At 57.3% G+C, this 16,875-nt stretch overlaps 1 protein-coding gene across 4 annotated transcripts in view; it reads left to right on the top strand.

Moving 5' to 3' along the window:
* NF2 (NF2, moesin-ezrin-radixin like (MERLIN) tumor suppressor) overlaps positions 1-16,403 on the top strand; it is a 33,197-nt gene extending 16,794 nt beyond the window's left edge. Inside the window, exons 11-17 of one of the 4 annotated variants that reach the window (XM_068653602.1) lie at positions 369-491; positions 844-1,061; positions 2,375-2,480; positions 6,781-6,908; positions 8,288-8,447; positions 10,224-10,283; positions 15,211-16,403. In XM_068653602.1, the coding sequence (XP_068509703.1) occupies positions 369-491; positions 844-1,061; positions 2,375-2,480; positions 6,781-6,908; positions 8,288-8,447; positions 10,224-10,259 (771 nt within the window). In that variant the 3' untranslated portion in view covers positions 10,260-10,283; positions 15,211-16,403. Of the gene's footprint in view, positions 1-368; positions 492-843; positions 1,062-2,374; positions 2,481-6,777; positions 6,909-8,287; positions 8,448-10,223; positions 10,284-15,210 lie in introns of all 4 variants that reach the window. The other 3 variants (XM_068653601.1, XM_068653600.1, XM_068653599.1) reach the window with 3 other exon arrangements.
* The last annotated feature ends 472 nt before the right edge of the window (positions 16,404-16,875 follow it).

Here is a 16,875-nt window from a genome sequence, read left to right as displayed (position 1 = left end):
GTAGGCTCTTCTCCAAGTGGAGAGAAGCGTGCGGCACACCGGGGTAGGTCTGTGCGTGTCTGAAAGGAGCAGTCAGAGCATCCTTCAGGCTCCTGCCTGGCCACGTGTCGGTCTCGGCTGTTCTGAAGGTGCCCTCAGCCTGCCCGTGAGCCTGCTCGCCTCACCGTGAGTGACTCCAGCAAGAGCTGCAGCTCCAGGGAGCTGCTCGGGAGATGCTGTCTGGGGATACAACCTCCTGCAGCAGCCTGGGGGGCAGCAACCTGCGCAGTCCTGTGCCCAAAGCCCCAAGCAGTGTCTGGTTTCTGGTCCTGTAAAAAGCATTTCTGATGCGTGTTCTCTCTCCCTTTTCCTCTCTCCCTTTCTCCTAGATGGAACGGCAGCGCCTGGCCCGAGAGAAGCAGATGAGAGAAGAGGCTGAGAGGACGAGGGATGAGCTGGAGAGAAGGCTGATGCAGTTGAAGGAGGAGGCGACGATGGCCAACGAGGCTCTGGTAAGTGTCTGGGCGGCTGTTTCTCCAGGCACTGCAGCTGTTCCCGACTCTTTTCTGCTGCTGAAGCGTTTCAGGAGGCGCGTTGCGACTGTTGTGTGGCTGTTCTCAAACTGCCACTGGCGGACAGCGACCGGGAGGCTGGCTGGAGCTTACTGCATCCAGACAGCCTGCTGGGGCACGAGCACGAAGGAAAACGAGCTGGGACAGAGCCTGGGCACATCCAGGACTTGGAGGCTGTGGAATTTTGTGGAAGGGGCGGAGAGGGGCTCGAGGAGCCGTGGTGGCCCTGCCCCGGGGGCTGAGAGCGTGTTTTGGGAGATGTTCGGTGTGCTTAACGTGCCTTCGTTCTCAGATGAGGTCTGAAGAGACAGCAGACTTGCTGGCTGAGAAGGCTCAGATCACAGAGGAGGAGGCCAAGCTCCTGGCTCAGAAAGCAGCAGAGGCTGAGCAAGAGATGCAGCGGATCAAAGCCACGGCCATCCGGACGGAGGAGGAGAAGCGGCTGATGGAACAGAAGGTGCTAGAGGCAGAGATGTTGGCACTGAAAATGGCCGAGGAGTCGGAGAGGAGGTCAGAGGGTACAACCTTGCAGCTGCCTCTGCTTTGCTTTTCCAGCCCCACTCTGACTTAGCCCGAGAGCAGCTCACTCCTGATGTTAGCCCATCCAGCACTTTGGCCTCTGGCCCTGCCCAGCAGCAAACAGCCCCGAGGCTCAGCTCCTTTCTCCTTGTCTCACACTTTTTGCCACAGCTAGGCTGACCCTGGGTAGGAAATCATACAGCTACAGCCCTGAGCTTTCCCTGGAGCTGGAGACCTTTCTCTGAAGCTGTTTGGAGGAGAGAGATCCGCGGTGAAAGCCACAGGGAAAGGGGCTGGCAGCCGGGGGAGAGGGTGCTGCGGGCCTTGGCGCTCTGCCTGTCGCGCCTTGACAGCCGCAGCTCAAACTTGGGGGTGATTTCTGCAAACACCCACTGCATTCTGAAAGTATCTGACAGCATTCTTGACGCTCCTGTTGTTGTTTTGCTTTTCTTCTCTTCTTCTGGCTGTCAGTTCTGTGTTTGCTATCATCTCTTTGTCCCCGTGTTTCCTTCTCAGGTGCTCAGCTCTCCTTAGCAGCTGTGAGGTTCGTTTCAGGTTAGCCGTGAGGTCTCCCCAGCTCCCGGACTCTGTCTCTTGATAAAACTGACGTTGCCATCCTTTAGATACCAGAACCCAGGCCCCATCATGCGTTTAGTAGCAAGCAAGGAAGAAATTATTCTTGTTTCCTTCCAACTGCTCACGCCTTCCCATGTGAGCTTGCTTGGCTTCAGCCCTTCTTGCATGGACAGACTCTGCCCTTGTCCATCCCTGCTTACCTTGGTCTCTGACTTGTGGAATCTCTGCTCAAATTTCAGTCTGGCAAAGGAAAGCTTCCCCTGGAGGGGTAGGGGTGACCTTGGAAGCCCTTGAGGCTCAGGGCTAGGTACTTGTTTTAGAGTCATTGGGCCCTGCAAGCAGGCAAAGCTGTGTAGCCTTGGGTGCTTTCTTCTTTTTGTATGTTGGTAGAGACTTACCAGGCAGAAAACTGCCTCTCCTGCCACAAGTCTCAGCTTAACTTTTGAAGGTGTTCTTTCCGTTCTGGCATCTTGGCATGCTCCTCTGGCCCTTAGCCTTGCTTACTGCTGCTCACGCAGGGCTCGTGTCAGAGCTGCCCTTCTGTGGCTTGGGTTTCTGTGCTAATTAGTGTCCCACGTGTCAGAGGTTCCAGCGTTGCCCTTGCTCAAATGATTTCTCTAGTTGAGGTCTTGTTAAGGAACAAATGTCTGCCTGTTTTACACCTACACTGTAACCTGTCACCTCCGGGCTCTGATCTGATATTTGCCATTTGCTGGTTTTCTTTGCAGGGCAAAGGAGGCCGATCAGCTAAAGCAAGACCTTCAGGAGGCTCGGGAGTCTGAGCGGAGAGCAAAGCAGAAGCTTTTGGAGATCACCAGCAAGTCGTCCTACACGGTAAGAAGGAGCTGCCTTGTAATCCTCAGTTCCCAGCCCGTAATTGTGGCCTCCTCTGTACCCTGGAGAATTCCTGTGCCTCCATCCCATCGGAGGAAGGATACAAGCGGTCTCATTGCATTGCTCAGCAGCTGCTCAGAAATCCGTAGCTGCTCTTGCTCTTGTCACCCAGGTGCCCTGTCCAGCACTTTGCTCTTCTTCCTCCCTGTCTGTCCTGCCTCGTGCTACGAGATCCCAGCAGCTGCTGGTGAAACTGAAGGCAGCAAATCGTGAATGGATTTAACAAAGGTGTTAGAGCTGTTCTTTGCTGTGCGGGGCGGACCAGCTTAGTGAGAGCTTTTAAAGGAGGGCTAAATACAAAAAGGAGGATGTCCCCGTTCTTGTTAGGTAGGATAAACGTTGTTCAGAGCCTGTGAATTCATTCTGTGGGCAGAAACTGGTTGCTGCGCATCTATGTGCGGAAAAGAACAACTTCCTTGAAGGGAGATTATTCCATAATTGCCCATTACGAGGATTTCACACCTTCCTCTGAAGCATCTGGTCCTGGTTGCTGCCGGGGACCGAACCGTCAGATTAAATGACCACTGCTCCCATTCTGTCTGGCAGTTCTTTTCCTCAACTTCTGTAATTGTGCTGCAGGGCCTGCAAAATCCATCAAGTGCTCCCTCCCTGCCGCTCACACCTGCCACGACTGCCTCTTCCGCAGCTCTTTGTCCTGAGGGGTGAAGGGGGAAGAGCTCGACAGCTTTGGGAATAAGCTCAGCAGACATATGTGGAAGTTTCCGACCTGTCTAGTACTGAAATTTTAATTTGTACGTGTTGGCTCCTTCCCCTTCTCTCAAAACTTCTGAGAGGCAGGTTGAAGAGGGCTAACGATGAAGTAGCTTTCCATTCAGGTTCTCTGAATATCCCTGCAAAAAAAAAAAAAAAATGTTCAGAAGCTCTTAAGAAACTGCACTGATGGAAAGCAGCCAGGTACTTTTAGCCTCGGGGCACTCATTCAAGTGCTAGCTACCTCCATGCTTTGTAAACCTCATTTTCGGAGTGCTCCTTATTTTACTACGGGTTTCTGGGTCTTTAATTCTGGGTTTAACATATGCACGGGGTGGAGCACCCTCATTGAAAACCCTCTGAATGGCCGCATCAGCCCCGTGTTGAGGTCTGGGCAGAGCTCTCCCGTTCCTGTTCCTGTGTCTATCTCTCTGTTGTTTTTCCAAGGTCAGCGGGCTGCAAATGTGCCTGCTGGACCCGCGTCCGTGTGACAGCACCTCGCCGGGCCCTGGGGTGTGAAGCTCCCTCTCCCCCAGCCCTTGTCACGCCTGTCTTGCTCCTCTCCTCCCTCCTGGCATCTCTCCTCGCTCCGCTGCCTGCCTGCGTGGGGACGCCGCTCCAAACGGAGGGACCCCGCGGGACAGGCGCGGGAAGGAGGGAGAGAACCAGCCCGGGGTGCCCTGAGGGATTGAAGGGTTTTGAAAGCTGCTGCTGGGAGCCTCGTGTCCCTCAGGTGAATGGCAGCTCTGCCAAACAGCGCCGCGTTCCAGCTCCTCTCTCCCTTAATGAGGGTGTAATGCTGAGCTTCTGCTTTTCCCTTGGCCCAGCGCTTGTGCTCTGGTCCCCCGGCACGGGGAGCAAGGCAGAAAACTTCCCTCCCGGGGCAGGGGAGGAAGGGAGGTGGGGATGGCTGTGCTGCAGAAACCACAAGAAGCAGTTAACATTTCGCTTTGGTAATTTTCCAGTCTCCCGTACTGGCTTTGTAAAGCCTGTTTCGGTGTCTTCTTAGTCCTTGAAGCCCAAACTGCTTTTGTGATGGTGCAGGTGGATGATGCATGAGGAGAAAAAAAAATAAAAGTGAATCTGAGTCTCAGGCCAGCAGGGCTGGGAGAACAATTCATTCCTTACTGACTTGGCAGCGTCTCTTTCGCCTTCTTCATTGCCATTCAGGTACCACTCAGAGCAAGACTAAAGGCAGGCAGCACTTCTCTGAGCCTCTTGAAGTACTGAGCCTGTCTGGGGCTTCCCAAACCCTCGAGGAGCACAGCAAAGGCAGCGGCAGCGAGAGGAGAAGCTCTCCCTGCGGGGGAAGCCTTGTGACACGGCTCGCTCCGTGCTTCCTCCGTGTCAGCCGGCTCGTTTGCTCTGCTCCCCAGGGGGACGGCCGCTGTCAGCGTGGGGCTTGCCTCTGCTAACTGCAGGGAATTGCTTTAATGGAACAACGAGGCTGCGCCTTCGGTTCCAGGTGAGGGAGCACAAGGGAAAAGCTGTGTCCCCTCTGTCATCCCGTGCCCCGGTGACATCCCCCTTGTCCCCTTAATTAAAAATCTGTGCCCAGCCTCCCTGTGGATGGATGGCCGGGGACTGCTTTGCTCTCTCCTTACTCTCCCTCCCCATTGCTGCTCTCTTACTTCTCCATCATTTTTTTTTTTTTTTTGTTGCTTCATGAAAGAGCTGCGCTGAGGAGCGGGGAGGCAGTGGCTGTAGTAACCCTGACAAATTGGCTTCTGGGTTTAATGATTGCAGCGACTGAAAATCCTGCTCAATTGCTCTTTGGGGTTGTGTGCGTGGTGGTTTTTTTTTTTTTAAATGTAGAACAAGCTTGTGCAGAAAAAAATGTTAAAGGTTGTTTTAAGGCCAGCAGGAAGGTTTGGATGCTCCTGGCTCCCCTGCACATCACAGACCGTAGAATTTCAGGTGGAAATGTTTTTTGCAACCCCCTGTGGGTGTTACAGCAAAGGGACCTGCGTGTCGATGGGATGCAAGTACTTAAATGGCTCAGGTGCCTTTGCAGGTCTGTCCCCTTTCCTTAGGGACAGGGATTTAGGTGCTCAGCTGTCCCTTTCAGCACGTGCTGCAGAATTAATGCACGTCCTGTGGCAGCAGCTACTGCCATGGGTAGGGCTATTTTCCTTGCAGCTCGAAGTCTGGCTCAGCTGCGGGATGCCAGGCAGTGCAGTTCTGGTTGCCTCCTTGTTTCTGCTCGTACGAGGTGTTTGCCTTTCAGCTCGGGCTCTGCGGGGTAAATGAAATGTCGTCGCTTTGGCCAGGAGCAGGGACGAGCCTCGGCTGCTTGTGAATTCCGGGCTGGCGGTGAGGGAGGAGGCAGGGACTGCACAAGGAAATCTGTCACGGCTCTAGCACTGCTGGAGCTGGCTGCAAACAGTCCCTGGAGTATCCCAAACAGAAGAAACATGGGGAAGAAATAACCAGCCAAAGTCCTGGGGGCAGATACCCTCTGCCTGAGCACCGTCCTCCCAGCTTTTGGTGTGTGCTGCCCGCCCAGCCTGTCTGCACAGTGCCACCTGCTCCCAAATCCAGCCTGTTTGGGGCACATCCTCATTACAGGAATCCCTTAAAGCTTGATGGGACACCTTGGAGAGAGCCGGGTGACCTTTGGGAGCTGGGCTGTGTTGCTCCTACCCCAAATGCCAGCGGGCTGGGTGCACCAGCAGCGGGTCTGACTCAGCTCCACGCGTGCAGCCTGCCATGGGAAGCTGCTCTGCCATCCTTGACGTGTGCTGCTGGCGACCTCATCTAACACATTGCAAGAGGGGAGGGATGATTTGAGTCAGGCTGTTCTTCCTGCGCCGCTAACGAGCCCATTTATTAGAGGTGTGACAGGGGTTTTGACTGAGAGAAGGGTCATTTTTTTAAAAGGTGAGGATAAAGGAGGAGAGCCTGGGCGGTGCGTGCCAGGTGGAGCCATCACAGTGTGTGGAAGCAGGGAAGAAAGTCCCAAATCTTCATTTGTGTGCAGCTCAAGTGGGTCCTGGTGTTATCTCTGTGCTTCCAACTGGCTCTAGCAGCGGTTCCAAAACACTCGGAGCTGTTAATTGCTGGGAAGGTTAAAAAATAAATAAAAAATAGTGGTGTGTATCTCCGTGGAGTGCCCTGGAATTGCATCCCAAGTTAACCTTTGGAGTGATGTTCTTCTTGAGGCACAGCCTGTTTGCTGCTCTGCTTCTGCAGGGCTTTGCAGCACTTGCCACCTTCTGCACAAAAAGCTCGCCAGCTTAACCCTTCCTCCTGGAAGTTTGAGGCTGGTTCAGAGTTTCAGAAATTGGTACTGGTGGGCCACCATGCATCAGGAATGCGACCAGGGTCCTCCTTCCAGGTCAGTGCCACTCCATGGAGAGCACACTGTGACCTGTGGCGGTAACTGGGACCTTATTAAAGCATTAGGAAGCAGCACCTGGTGCTGTCTTTAGGCATTGCTCTGGTTTTAGCTCTGTGTTACAGAACTCTCACTGTAGGAGCTCTCATGTCGGTCCCAAAGCCATTAACGTGTCCTCTCCCCCCGTAGCAGTCCATGAACTCCAGCACGACAGCGCTGCCCACGGACCTGCCGAGCTTCAACCTCATCAGCGAGAGCCTGTCCTTCGACTTCAAGGATACGGACATGAAGAGGCTGTCCATGGAAATTGAGAAAGAGAAGTAGGTGGCGTGCTGCCCGCCAGGGCCGGGGCCGGGTGGGGTTGCTGCTGTCTTCCCTCTGCAGCCAGGGGAGCTGTACCGGAGCCCGACGTGGCCTCTGTGTCGTTCAGAAGAGCTCCAGCATAAAGGGAAAGAGGGAGAAGGTTTTTGGGTTCTCATCCACCCCGTCGTTTGGAACTCCTTTTCCTGTGAATCTGTGGCATGTTTATATATAAAACGTGTACGCAAGCAACTTTTGGCTGTGATTACGAGCTTTGATCTTGTGTTTTCCTGAGGGTGTAAATGTAGCCTTCGAAATTACAAATTTAGCAGAAATCAAAGCAGATCAGATTTTAATCTCTGTAGTAATAATGTGCTTTGTTCATTGACGGGGGGGGAGATCAAAGCTCGGAGGGCTGCGGTCGTAACACCCCCCATCCCACCGGGTGGCTTTTTCTGCCTCTGGTCACTTCCCTCTCCCGCTACTCCAGGGGCAGAGGTTAAAAACTTGTCCTGAAGCCAAAAGGAAAAACGTAAAAGCTGCAAATACCCCCCCAAATTCCTGGCTCCGCACCGAGGTTGCTAACTAGGTCATCCCACTCTTCTGAGCAGGAGGAGCTGGGCTCTGCCAAACGATAAAAGCAGCAGCGTGCTTTTCGCTGGCTTCTCCAGGAGTGCTCTCATTCCTCGGATGCTGAGATAAGCCCTGCTACAAATTTTGGCACTTTGAGAGGGTTCTTGTTAGCCTGCTGGTACTTTGACCTCGGTCTCAGTATTTAATCGCAAGTACAGGCTGGCATGGTGTGATTTTTGTTTTTTTTTTTGGCTCCGGTAGATGCTTCGTTGTAGAAGGCAGCTAAGGCTGAGACCTGAGAATGGCTACAGGTTTCTTGTGCCTTTTTTTTTTTAAACTTTCTATTTTTGAGAGGCCTTTCTCTCTCTCGGGGATGCGGTGCGTCTAAAAAACACCTGATATTTTGGGGACGGCGCTTGCTCCCACACCCCTTACCAAATTAAACCCCTCTAAAACATGAGAAGGCAGCACACCAAGGTCCCTCCTGGAAAATGCCACCAAGGGATTTGTGCTTTGGTGAGCCTGGGAGCTAGGTTTGGAGGTGGGGGGCGGATGGGACGAGAGCGGAGTGGAGCAGTGCTGCTTAAAACAGCATCTTTTAGGCTGAAACTGCACACCCCTAAATCTGTCTCGTGGCACAGCTTCACTCCAAAAGCCTCCAGCAGCCCTAGCTTGGCTTTTATTTATTTATTTTATAGTAACAGGGCTTAGAGTTCTTGGTCGGGTGTCCGGCTTCTCTTTTTAATCCCGCCCAAGTTGCTGCTGAGGGTCGTGCCACCACGTGCAGCCAGGCAGCACTGACCCGGGTCTGTTTTGTGTGCGCCAGGGTGGAGTACATGGAGAAAAGCAAGCACCTGCAGGAGCAGCTGAACGAGCTGAAGACCGAAATCGAGGCGCTGAAACTGAAGGAGAGGGAGACAGCCCTGGATATATTGCACAACGAGAACGCCAGCCGAGGCAACAGCAAGCACAACACTATTAAAAAGGTATCGGAGGGCTCCAGTTTGTATCTCGCCTGACGAAATCCTTTTAAAAAAAAAAAAACGACAAAATAACCCTGCCTTTATTTTGCACACGTTGTTATAATAAAATCGTTTGATCTAGGCTTTCTTCCCTGCCTGCTTAGCTTTGAACCAGGGCGCAGGGGGGCTCAGCTGCTGGTGGCTCTGGTTTCATTCTTGCTGCAACCAAGCCTCGTCTCCTCAGTGCTCGGTGGAGGGCTGGGGAGGGCTCGAGGTTTGCCTGTCCTGCTGAACCTTACCAAAAGCCATACAGAGGTGCTGGTAGGAGGGATTTGCAACCCTACTAACACCAGGAACGGGAAAAGCCCTTCCTGGCCATTGCAACCATTCCCTAAGGGCAGTGCAAGGAAGTAGTTCTGAGTTTGGCTAGGGAATAATAAGGGGAAAACCACTCCCGATTTATGAGCTCTCAGCAGAAAAAGCCAAAAGCTCCATCCTCTCTTTTAATCTGTTCTCCAGTAACCTGTAGTGCAGTTTCAAGCACTAACAGCAAAACCTGCTGCTGTTAAGGTTTGAACGGGGTGTGCTCTGCACCCTGGAGCCACCTGCCTCTAGAAATGCTTCGGAGATTCATGCTTAGCCAAAACGTTGGGATATTGGAGAGCCTGGAAGGGCCCAACACAAGCCCTTCTTTATCTTTACATTGGTTCTCTTCCCTTCGTTGAGTGGCTCTGCTCTCCTCCCAGCTGGGTTCATTCTAACGAGGGGTTGGGACCCACCCACAATTATTGCAGCAGGACCTAGCGGTCAGCTCCAGTTGCCTGCAGAGGTTTTTGTTTTTACCCAGGGTTTGTGCTTGCAAGCGTCCTTGTGAGCGCTTCGCAAGTCAGTGTGACAGGGGTGTAGATCGTGGTAGCAATTTGGGGTTTTCAAACCGAATCCTGGCCTGATAACACGCCTCAGCGGGGAGCAGCGATGGCTAAAAGGGCTCCAAAATACCAGCTCGTGCCGACTCTCGTGGCTGGGAGCTTGTGATGGCTGAATTGGGGCAGGAAAATGAAGCTAGCGGATGTCGCTGGTTTCCCAGTGCCAGCCGTGTGCTATTTGGGTTCCTGCCTCTCCGGAGGGCAGAGCAGAAAAATCTTCACAGGCCCTTTAATCACTGCAGAATCTGAAACCCTTTCTGCTCCCATCAGGATTTTGTGAGGATACGTCCCCGTGCTCAGAGCCCTTGGTATAAACAGCAAATGCTAAATTTTTGCCTCTGACTGTAGCTTTTTGAGATAAATTAATAGCGAGCTGCCGGTCCCATTTGTCTCACTTAGCAGAGGCGGCAGGCAGGCGTTTGGGCGTCTGTCAGGGGGGTGTCCCCATCCCCTTTTGGAGCTTCAGGCCCGTCCCCTGCCTCCGAGGGGGAACCGAGGGACCGGGGGCTGCCTGGCTCCTGCATCCCAGCCCCACCAGGAGCTGAGGTTTCCAAATCCCAGCCCGCTCCTCGTCGGAATAAATCCCAGCCTGCTCCTCTTGCTGCCTTCGGGAGGTCAGGAGGGCTTCTGGCCCTGTGTTGTGATGGAGAGGGAAACCTGATGGAGAGGGAAACCTGGTGGAGAGGGGAAATTGAAGACGCCCGAGGTGGCCGAGTGGTTTAGGAGGACTTCGGTACCGCCAGCCCCCTGCCCTTCCTGGGGAGCTGTTGCTCGCTGCAGCGCTGAGCAGATTGCCCAACCTGCCCTTTACTCGTATCACAGAGGAATGTTTGTTTTTTTTGTCTGTGTGTCCGTTTTTATTTTGCTGGTTTAGCCTCAAGCCCAGGGCAGAAGACCTATCTGCATTTGAGACTGCCACCTAGGTTATTCCGAGGTACTCTGCGTTGGGGCGAGGGGGTCACCGCCTGTCCCGCTAACCCCTGCATGAGCTTGCCCGCGGTGCCCGCTGCTCCTGCCACCCCCTGCACCCCGGCACCCTCCTCCCCAAAGCCCACCCGGCCCCGTGCCCGGCTCTCGCTCCGTCAGAAGCCTTGGCAGCTTCTCCGCCTTCATTTTCGCACCTGATCCTCCACGCTGGGCTGCGTCTCTCTTGGCAGAAGTCGAGTTGGCAACATCAGTGGGGGAGTGCAGGCGAGAGCTGCTTAAATAATTCAGGGCGCCTGCTTCTGCGCTGCTGCCTGTGGCTGGGAACCCATCGGAGGTGCAGGGGGGGGCCTTTGAAGCTTTCCGTAATGAAGTTAAAGCAGGACCTGCCCCCTTGTTTGCTGCAGAAAGCAGCTCACGAGCTTGATAAAAAAAAACCAACCAAACCCCATCAATTTCCTCTCGCCGCTGCTGCCAGGGCTGGCGGGGCAGGCTGAAACTTCCCCCCCTCGGCTCGGAGCGGGGCGGCACGTGGCTGTGGGCTCTGTGGTGTCTGTCTGAGCAGCTCCAGAGCAGCGTGCAGGTGGCAGCTGAGGACAGGCAGCGTCTGCAGGTACTGCTCGGGCTTGGCAGCGCCTGGTGCCGGCTGCTACCACCCCTCGAGGCAGCCCCTCGCTGCCCTGCGCTCTCCTCTCCTGCCCGCTGGCCCCAGCCCCGAGAAACGCTGGCTGCTGGAGGTGGGAAAGGTTTCCTGCCCTCTCCCCAGGGGCAGGATTCTTCCCTACAGCCCTTTTTAAGTGACTCAAGGAGCACGTTTCTGGCTTTGGGGGGTTGGAGCTGTGTCCTGCAGCCCCCTGGTGCTGTTGGTGGAGCTGTCAGCGGGTCCCTCCCCGGTCCCCAGGGTGGCCCTGCCTTCCCCGCCACCCTGCGGTGCCCCCAGTCCCCTGCCTCCTCCCCAGGCTGCTCCTTTCCCCTCTGCCAGCCACATCTCATCTTCCTGGAGCTGCTTCCCTCCAAGGACCAGCCTGGCTGAGCCAGGGGTTTGCCTGCCCTTGGTTGAGGAGGGATTTTGGGGAGCTTTTTCTCCGTTCCGTGGCTGTGCTCTTGCACGCCGACGGCGCTCGGCGCATTTTGGCTCGTAGCACTGAGGAGAGAGGCACTGCAGGGCTGCAGCAAGGGCATCCCTGAGCACAGGTGGCAAAAACACTCAGAAAAAACCTTTGTGAGAAGTTGCTGAGGGCCAGCACAGCCCTGCCTGAGCAGCAGGGAGGTGCAGGCTGCCTGCTGAGCACCACGGCAGAGGCAGGGAGGTGCTTTGGCCACGCAGGCTTCTCCCTGGCCCGTGCCCAGAAATGATGGCTTTGGGGAGATGCTGGGTGTCCCTCCAGGGCCGGCTGGTGGCTGTTGAGCCCCCTGTCCCCTCCCCATCAGTGCTGGGAGCTCCGTGACACCATAAATTTGGGGGAGGGCTGCAGGTGAGCACGGCACAAGGAGGGGATTTGGAGCAAAAAGCCCCAGGCAGCAGCTGAGAGGAGCCCGCGTAAGGAAGCCAGCGCTGCTGCCTGACCCCTGGCTTTGGTTGCCTGCCTTTGAAGATGCCTGCTCAGGTTTTTTTTTGCCTTTAATGCCGTGGTTAACATGCTAATCCCGCTTTACGAGCTCTGTGGGCACAGCACAAGGCTCCTCATCTGGAAGCTGCTTTCCCCGTAGCGCTCCCGGCCGGGCGCTGGCGCTGGCGGCTCCAGCTGGCTCGGCTTCAGGAGGGTTTTGCTGCTCGGGCTGCGGTAGAACATGAAAAAAAAACACTTTTTCCCCATGGGGGGAGCCTCCCAGGGCAGGCTGCTGCTCTGAACCGCGAGCACAGCCCGGCCTTTTGTTCCGTTTCTTTTTTCATTTCATTTCCTCTCATCCCGTCGGGCTGCTTTGCCCTGAGCGAAGCCCTTGGAAGCGTCGGGGCGAGGAGCAGCTCCCCGTGCCCCTTCCCAGACAGGTGGCTGTGGCCTTGAGCACCTCTCTGCTCCTTCCATGACTGCTTCTGGGCTCGGGCTGCCTTTAGGGTTTTAGGGCGAGCTGTAGGATGCAGCACTTCTCCAGGTCTGGGGCTGGAGCCCGGTCCTTGGCACCAACACCGTGCCAAGGCGGGATGCGAGGGAGCAGCAAAAGAAACGCTTTTCCCCCACTTTTCCCCCAAATCCCAGAGGAAAAGGAGGTGCATCCCGCACACCTCTTGCCCCTGCGAGCTCAGGTCCCCGCTGGGTTTTTATTCCCGGTGTTTTATTCCACTGGGATTTTATCCCTGTGATTTATTCTTATTTATATTTATTATATCTGGTGTGAGAGCTGCTGCGCCTTGGGGCCGGGAAGTGAAACTCCCCGGCAGCTAAAGTGGGCCAGAGCAGCCTCGGTTCCCTTGTTTACAAGGAGCGAAAGGAAAGCAGCAGCCGTCAGGGCCCGTCAGCTATTTTTGGGGCAGCCTTTGAAAAAAAAAGTGTTTCCTTCGCCGGGGAGTGTCATCTTCTCCCTTTTAAGCGCGCTCATCAAAGCGGCGGAGGCTGGGGGAAAGTTGTGCTCCGGGCCGCGTGGGAGGAGGAGGAGGAGGAGGCGAGGGGTGCGGGGGGAACGGGGAGCTTTGGCCCTAAAAAAAATTAAAAAAAAAAAAAAGAAGAAAAAGGGGGGAATGTGTGACTGGCCGCCGGGGAAGTGGGCAGGGATGGAGAGGACACGGAGGGGAGCGGGGGTGGCAGTAAAGAGGATTTACGGGATGCAGCACTCGGGCTGCGATTTCGCAGGGACTACAGCTCCCTGCCCGCAGCAGCAGCAGCAAAACGTGCCCGGGGAGGCACGGGGAATAAAAATCCCGGAGCGCTGAGCACCGGGAGCACGCGGAGAGCCCCCGGGAGCCCCCAGCCCCTGCCTCTGCTCCTGTTTTGGGGTCGGGGCCGCCCTGACCCTGGCGCGCTTCTGCTGTGCCGTGGGTTAGGGGCTGCCGAGTGGGTTTTCCTCTGCTGTTTGCTCTCGGTTTCCCCGCACGAGTCCAGCAGCTGTGGGGACCGGCAGAGCTCCCAGAACCCCAGCGCAGGGCTGCGGGGAGCGGGGCTCTTCCCTTCTCTCCCCCCCTCTTGATTCATTTGAGCGCTGGCTGCTTAATTGCGCTCCCGCTCCCTCTCTCTAAATTTTCTTTGATGGCTCGGGTAAGCGCATTGTGGAGCCCACCCCGCCCCCCCTCCTGCAGGAAGGAGATTATCATAATACTGCTTGTAAATCAATTTTTTTTTTTTATTTTTTTTTCTCCTTTTCTCTTCCCCCCCCTCTCTGCACTGACGAAAATCTAACTTGCTCTCCATCGCTCAGCCTCGCCTGCGCGGTGCTGCGCTGCCCGGGTGGGCACTCGATGCTCCTCGGGGGGGGCGAGCGGGGCTGCTGCCGGGGTGCTGGGGGCGTTTTTGGGGAGGCAGGGGGTGCTGCCGGGGTGCTGGGGGCATTTTTGGGGAGGCACAGGGTGCTGCAGCCCAGCCTGGGGCTTTCCCCAGAAAAATGGGGCTGCTGTTTGCACGGCGGGGGGCAAACCCCGAGCCCCATCGCGTCCCTCCTGCCGCTCTCCTTGCTTTCCTATCCCGGGTGCAGGAAAGAAAAAGCACAAAACGTCTGGCTCCTGCTTTTGGGGAGGGGGTTCCCTGCGAAGAGCTGCCTGGGGGCCGTGGCTGCAGCCAAAATGCTCAGCTCCGGAGCTCCCCGCAGCCAGCAGTGAGCGCAGCCGCTGCCTGGATCCCGCTGTGGGGCGAGTGGGGGTGCTGGGGGGGCTCTGCCCTCCTTCCCCGAGCTCAGCCCTTGCCTCTTGTCATGCCAGGCACAGCCAGGCTGCGGCCGTGGCGAGCAGCCCTGCGGCACGGTGCCTGCCCTGAGCGCTGCCGGTGCTGCTGGGCACGAAAAGCAGGAGGAAAGGGAAGGCAGGAAGGAAAAAGGAGGTGTTTTTTTTTTTTTTTCCCATCGCTGGGGGAGTCGGGGTGCGCTCAGGAGTGGTTTGAATTCTCCCTCCTGACCCAGCAGGAAGGAATCCTCCTGCGCCTCTCCTCGCCCCGCTCTCCGCTGGGCTCCTGCCTCTCCGCCTGCCTGCGTGCCCACGGCTGCCTTGCTCCTCCCGTGCCTCGGTTTCCCTGCGCAGCCCCAAATTGTGACCATCTGCGGCCACCTCAGCCCGGCAGCGATGAGCCCGGGTTGCTCCGCGGCACCCCCATGGCTCTCACACCCCAAATCCTCTGTTTTTTGACCCGACTGGAAGAACCGAAAGCAGGAGTGCACTGCAGCTCCGGAGAGGAGGCTGGGGGGCCGGGGGGGTGCTGAGGAGGAGCTGAGCCAGCCCTGTTCCAGGAAAGGGCGTTAAGCCCCTGCAGAAATTGCCTCTGCAATACAGATTGCCAGCGCGGCATCAGAGCCGTGAAGGAATTACCGCGGAGAGGACAGCGGGGCGAGCGGGGAGGGGGAAGCGCTTGGCAGCTCTGCCGTGGGGCTTAGCTGGCTGCGAGGCCAACCCGGGATCCCTGCCTCAGCAAAACGTGCGGCCCCGGCGGAAAGCAGCCCCGGGGGGAGCCAAATTTCGTGGTGCTGCAGAGCCTTCGCGCCGGGGTCCTCGTGGTGCGGGCGAGCAGCTCCAGCTCCCCGCTCCGCGACGGCCCCGGGTGGGTATCGGGGCCGTGCTTTCCTCCAGGACCCCAAATTCCCTCAGCTCCCAAATTCCTCTGCTCCTGCCGCCCAGCTGCTGCCCCTCAGCACCCTTCGCTTTTTGGGGGGAGCCCCGCAGAAGCCCCCCTGCCCTTTCCCCGCGCCCTCCCTCCAGCCCGCGCTTGCGCCGAGGCTGCGGCCAGACGTCCCCGCTTGTGCCATCGCCGCGCCCGGCGGGAGGAAGGAGTCACCCCCGTGTCCCCTCTGCTCTCTTGCAGCTCACCCTACAGAGCACCAAGTCCCGCATGGCCTTCTTCGAGGAGCTGTAGGACGCCGCCCTCACCGCCCTCCGGCCCCAGCGCCTGCTCCGGGCATCACCGCGGCTGCGTCCCGCGTCCCGCATCCCGCCCCGGACCGCGACACCTCCACCTCGGCGTGTGCCGACCCTCCTCCTCCCTCCCTGCTTTGGGTTTTTCCAGCCTCTCCTGCCTTTTGCCTTTTTCCTTTTTCTTTTTTTTTTCCCCTTATATTTTGCAGCACGGGGCTGGGGCCGCAGCGGAGGAGCGGGACGGGGGGCTCCTGTTAGCAGCCCCCAGCGGAGGGCTCTCCTCCTCCTCCTTCTCCTCTTCCTCCTCCTCCTCCTCCTCCTCCTCCTCCGGGATCCTGGCAGAGAGCGATCGCGGCCCCGGTTTTGGCTGTGGGGAGGCAGCGGGTGCCCCCTGGGCCCCACCGAGGTGCCCCCACCTCTGTGCCTTTTGCCTGGGTGCTGCAGCCCCAGCTCCGCGCCCTCCCAATCCCCCAGCAGCTCACCCCGCACCCTGCCCCTTCCCCATGGGGGGAGCAGGACCAGGAGCCCCCAAACACACGCAGGGACCCCCCCCCCATCTCCTCCACAGCCCCACAGCTGCTGCTCCCCCCACGCCTGGCTCCTGGCCGCCTCCAGCCCTGCCTCCCCGTGCAAACTGGGGGTCCCGTCCCCAAAACAGTGGGGGTCTCGTCCCCAAAACACACCCCAGGTCCCAACCCTGGCCACCCGCACTGCGGCTGCCCCACAAAAAGCCCCTGAGCGAGGTCCCTGGCGCGTCCTCGTGGCTCCAGCCCCGCTCCTGCCCCTCCGTGGGGATCTGGGGGGCTCCCAGCGCCCCAATTCCTCCCTCACCCCCCCAGGATGGAGGCGCAGCCCCCCTGGGCAGAGCGTGCCCCAAACCCTCTTTATTTAGCAGCCTGCTGCCTTGTGGCAACCCTGCACGATGCACGTCTGCAGTTCGGATGGGTTTGGGTTTGGGTTTGGGTTTGGGTTTGGGTTTGGGTTTGGGTTTGGGTTTGGGTTTGGGTTTGGGTTTGGGTTTGGGTTTGGGTTTGGCACAGTGTTTTTCTATCCCCGTGGATGGTTGTACTCCGAAGAAATAACGTTTTTTTTGGTTTTTTTTTTCTCGGTTGTTTTAATAAAAATTCAAAGCACTACAAGGGGGGGGCACGGCGCGGCCTCGATTTCTTAATCCCTGGGGGACGAAGCCCCCTGGGGACAGGGGGTGTCCCACCACACCGTCCCCGACCCCGGGGGCTGCTCCTGCTCCCAGCCAAGGCCAGGCGATGGGATTTGGGGTGGGAGGCGCGGGCGGGTTGGGAGCTGGGGGTGGCGGTGATTTTTTTCTTTTTTCTTTTTTTTCCCCTCTTTTGTTGTTTTTAAGCAGGGCAGCCCAGGGGAGATGGGATTGCTGCTTTTTTCCTGTGTGTCAAAGGGATGCTGATGGGGAAAAGGGGGGGATTTGGGGGCTGCGGGAGGGGGGGGGAGGGCAGGAAGGGGGGCTGACCTGATTTCCCGCACGCGGCGCAGCCTCGGCAGCAATAACGCAGCCGCCTGCGGAGGACGGGGAGAGCCTGGGGCCGGGGGGTTTGGCCCCAAAACAGCCTCGAGGGCTGCTCCAGAAACCCTGAGGCCG

Source organism: Anas acuta, chromosome 17, assembly GCF_963932015.1.
Source record: "Anas acuta chromosome 17, bAnaAcu1.1, whole genome shotgun sequence".
Classification (NCBI taxonomy): Eukaryota; Metazoa; Chordata; class Aves; order Anseriformes; family Anatidae; genus Anas; species Anas acuta.
The sequence above is the reverse complement of the archived record's forward strand: the minus strand, read 5'-3'. Positions and strand labels throughout refer to the sequence as shown.